This window comes from Mus pahari, chromosome 22, assembly GCF_900095145.1.
Source record: "Mus pahari chromosome 22, PAHARI_EIJ_v1.1, whole genome shotgun sequence".
Classification (NCBI taxonomy): Eukaryota; Metazoa; Chordata; class Mammalia; order Rodentia; family Muridae; genus Mus; species Mus pahari.
In genome coordinates, this window is record NC_034611.1 from 20349308 (window position 1) to 20353491 (window position 4184).

Consider the following 4184-nt stretch of genomic DNA (forward strand, 5'->3'; position numbering starts at 1 on the left):
AAAAAAAAAAAAAAAAGAATATAAGCAACTATTCCCGAGGACCCAGGGTCCATTCCCAAAACCTACATGGTAGCTCCCAATTATCTGTAACCACAACTGTCTATAACTTCCATTTCAGGGGATCCAACACCCTCTTCTGGCCACTAAAGGCACTATACACACATGGTACACATATATACATACAAGCAAAACACCCACAACATATACATATATACATACATTTCTTTTTAAAGAATCCAATCTATTTGAAAAATGCTCATTAGCTATCTCCTAGATGTCATAACTGATTACTCGCTAGCATCTGAAAACACTATGTAGACGGTTAATATATCATAGGAAAATTGCTACCTCATTTTGCTGTACTAAGTTTAACTGACATATTTTTAGTCTATCCCAGCCTAAACCACTGACAATTGCAGGCACAATTTTATTTATTTTTAAGTTTAGAAAGTTGTAACAAACTCTTGGGACTTTAAAAACACTTCTAGGGGTTGGGGCTGGAGAGATAGTTCAGCAGTTAAGAACACTGACTGCTCTTCTGGAGGTCCTGAGTTCAATTCCCAGCAACCACATGGTGGCTCATGACCATCTATAATAGGATCTGATCCTCTTCTGGTGTGTCTGAAGACAGGTACAGTGTACTCATATACTATATGAGTTTTAAAAACTCATATACTATATGAGTTTGTTTTAAAAATCTTTAAAACAAAATTCTGTGAAACAACATTTTCTCAGTGGACTAGAGAGAAATTCTCCAACCTTAGTATGATGGAGATTTGGGGATAAATCCTTCAACTTGAGGACAGGTCAGAGGCTTTGGGACGTTTACCATCACCCCTGGTCTGCACCTGTTAGATGCCCATACCTCTAGAACCATACCTCTAGTTAGGACAGGTAAATGTGTCTCTGGATAGTACCAAATGTTCTCTCCAAACAAGACCACGCTGAGTTGACAAGCCATGGAGTAAGAGATGTATGGAGATGTACCATGTATCGTACAGCAGAGAGGCTAATAGACAGTAGTCTCATTTGTGCACAACTTCATTTGGATTGTGATCAGATGAAATAACACAGTAACTACTGCCTACTAGATACCATAAAGAAAGGCAAATTTTGGGCTGGTGAGATGGCTCAGTGGGTAAGAGCACCCGACTGCTCTTCCAAAGGTCCAGAGTTCAAATCCCAGCAACCACATGGTGGCTCACAACCATCCGTAACAAGATCTGACTCCCTCTTCTGGAGTGTCTGAAGACAGCTACAGTGTACTTACATATAATAAATAAATATTAAAAAAAAAAAAAAAAAAAAAAAAAGAAAGGCAAATTTTGAAAGTGGGAAAAAAATCACGGTTACTGTTCTTGGAGCCAAGTTCCACAAAACATAGAACAAAATATTTAATTCAAACCCTGATTAAGAATGATTTTGAAACACTGTATTGGGAAAAAGTCCAGTCAAAGGAAAACAAAGAAGCTGGTGGCATTGTGGTAGCCTAGGCTACATAGTGAGATTTCTGTCTCAAAGACAAAAAGCCCAGGCTGTTGTTTTTAAATCTGTGGGGGAAAAATAAGTCTCAGGGATTCCCTGTCCATATTATACCCAAACCACGCCTTTCCTTAAAGCACAGTAAATATTAATCAGGACTGCCTGCTGCCTGTGAGACAAGTCACCCCTGGGTTCATTTCCCTATCTCTCCTCTCTACCTGCTGCCATGTATTCTGTTGTGACTATAATTAACTTTCCCTCTGTCCCTTTTTAAAAACTTAAAAAAAATTTTTTTTGGCTCTTTGACAGAGTCTCACTTTATATTCCAGGCTGATCTTGAACCTACTGCAATCCTTGCCTCTGGCTTCCAAGAACTAAGATTAGAGGCATTCAGTACCATCTGGGCACAGACAACTCTAAATACATCTAATTATTCTACTGTGAGTCTTTCTTGTTCAGTCTCTGCCTCAAGGGCAGCCTCGATCCCTCAACATGACCACACGCCCACTGAATCTGGCTTCATTTTCTTTTTTTTTTTTTTTTTTTTTGGAGGGCAGGGGTGTCAGTGTGTGTTCCAAGACAGCCAGAGCTACACAGAGAAACCCTGTCTCGGAAAAAAAAAAATCGTATGATATTTTCACAAATAGAAAAAGAAAACTGGGTAGTGGTAGTCAATCCTTGCACTCGGGAAGCAGAGGCAGGAGGATCTCTGAGTTCAAGGTAAGCCTGGTCAACAGAGTTCCAGGATAGCCCGGGCTACACAGAGAAACCCTGTCTCAAAGTCAAAAAGAAAGAAAGGATGATAGAATGAAAATATGGAGAATCCCAGTTCAAGTGATCATTAACTATATATAATTTAAATCCATAACAATCAAAATTATACATCTTTAAATCAAATTAATTAGGCATCATTCTAATGTTATACAGAATTATCCTTAAAAGCCAATACCAATAAAATAAAATATAAGAAACCCTAGAGGTTGGTTAGTTGGCTGGCTGGCTGGCTGATTTTTGCAATACAAAGGATTGAACTCAGGAACTTTTGAATGGCAAGCAAACAGTACCACTGACTTACATTTTCAGGCTTTTTTTTTTTTTTTTCAAAGCAATTGCTTATTCCCTAGTTTGATCTTGAAATAGCTATCCTCGTGCCTCCATTTCCCAACCAGCTAGGATTGTATGAATGCTAGACATTCCTGGCTAAATCAAAATAGTAATATGTGTTCTCATGTGTGTGGGGGTGGGGGGTGGGAACAGGAGTGAACAGCTGACTCACTCAATGTCTCTCCATCTCATTTTTGAGTCTTACTCAATGTCTGGTCATCAAGCCTCAGGGCCGTGCTGTCCGCCCACGCACTGCGATTAGAGGTGTGTGCTGCCCGCCACACTCGGCTCTTACATGGGTGCTGTGGACCCAAACTTAGGCCCTCAGACTCCCACAGCAAGGGCACTACTCACTACCATGACCTTAAATTACATTTTTATTTTATCAGCAATAGGGCAGCTCTGGAAAGACAACGTGTATTAGGACATGAACTGACAGGTTTCCTTCAGTAATTTTGAGAACCATAATACTTTGAAAGGATGGTTGCCCTTTCTGAAATATTATCCATCAGTGTCTCTAATATGGAAATACCTTTCAAAGAAACTAGTGACACTCTTCACAAAATGAAGAATTTAGTATTTTAATCTTGGATTTTTCTCTTGGTTGATCGCACAACCTTTACCTGTTTTTTCTTTTTCTGCTTTTCATTTTTTGAGATGGTTCTGCCATGTATCCATAGCTCTGGCTAGTCTGAAACTGACTATGGAGCACAGGCTGGCAACAAGTTCACAGTGGCCCTCTCTCTCAACCTATCGACAACTTTTAAAAACTCAAGTGAATTATAAAATTGGATTTTTCTAGCTGTCAAGAAACATGTACCAGCACAGAACAGATTAAACTGTAGTGTTCTTTTTAGAAGATCCAAATGTAGATGAACTGCCTCACGTACGTTTTCATTTCTCTTGAGAAGGTCATCATCGCTGTAAAGTGGCAGGCTTGTCACCGTCCACCCAGTACACAGCTTAATCACACCCATCAACTGTGGGCTTCCTGCGAACACAGCTGCAACTGGAGCTTGCCTCCTGTAAAGAACCAAAAGATCATCTGAGAAAAGAGCAATTATGCCACTAAGACCATCGGTTTATACCAACCCTCAAATGCCAACAATTTCCAATGCACAAGCACACTAAGATTTCAAAGTCAGCGCAGTCGCAGTCCTTTTAACTTATGTGTTCATTGAAAAACATTCTATTATATGCTAGGAGCTGTTTTAAACACTCAAGGTACAGAATTTTTTTTTTTTTTTTAATCAAAGGGAGTGGAGGTGGGGCTGGAGAGAGATGTCTTAGGGGTTAAGAGCACTGACTGCTCTTCCAGAGGTCCTGATTTCAATTCCCAGCAACCACATGGTAGTTCACAACCATCTGTAACAGGACCTGATACCCTGTTCTGGTGTGTCTGAAAACAGATATATTATGCTCATATAAATAAAATGAATTTTAAAAGGAGGAGGAGTGGAGGTAAGAAACAAGAATATGTCAGGCGTGGTGGCAGAAGCCTTAATCCCAGCACTCAGGAGGCAGAGGCAGGCGGATTTCTGAGTTCGAGGCCAGCCTGGTCTACAGAGTGAGTTCCAGGACAGCCAGGGCTACACAGA

At 40.2% G+C, this 4184-nt stretch overlaps 1 protein-coding gene across 1 annotated transcript in view; it reads right to left on the reverse strand.

Moving 5' to 3' along the window:
• Positions 1-4184, reverse strand: part of Dpy19l4 (dpy-19 like 4) — a 65216-nt gene that overhangs the window by 4174 nt on the left and 56858 nt on the right. The window contains exon 17 of the mRNA XM_021222202.2: positions 3477-3609. Within this exon, the coding sequence (XP_021077861.1) occupies positions 3477-3609 (133 nt within the window). The remainder of the gene's footprint in view (positions 1-3476; positions 3610-4184) is intronic.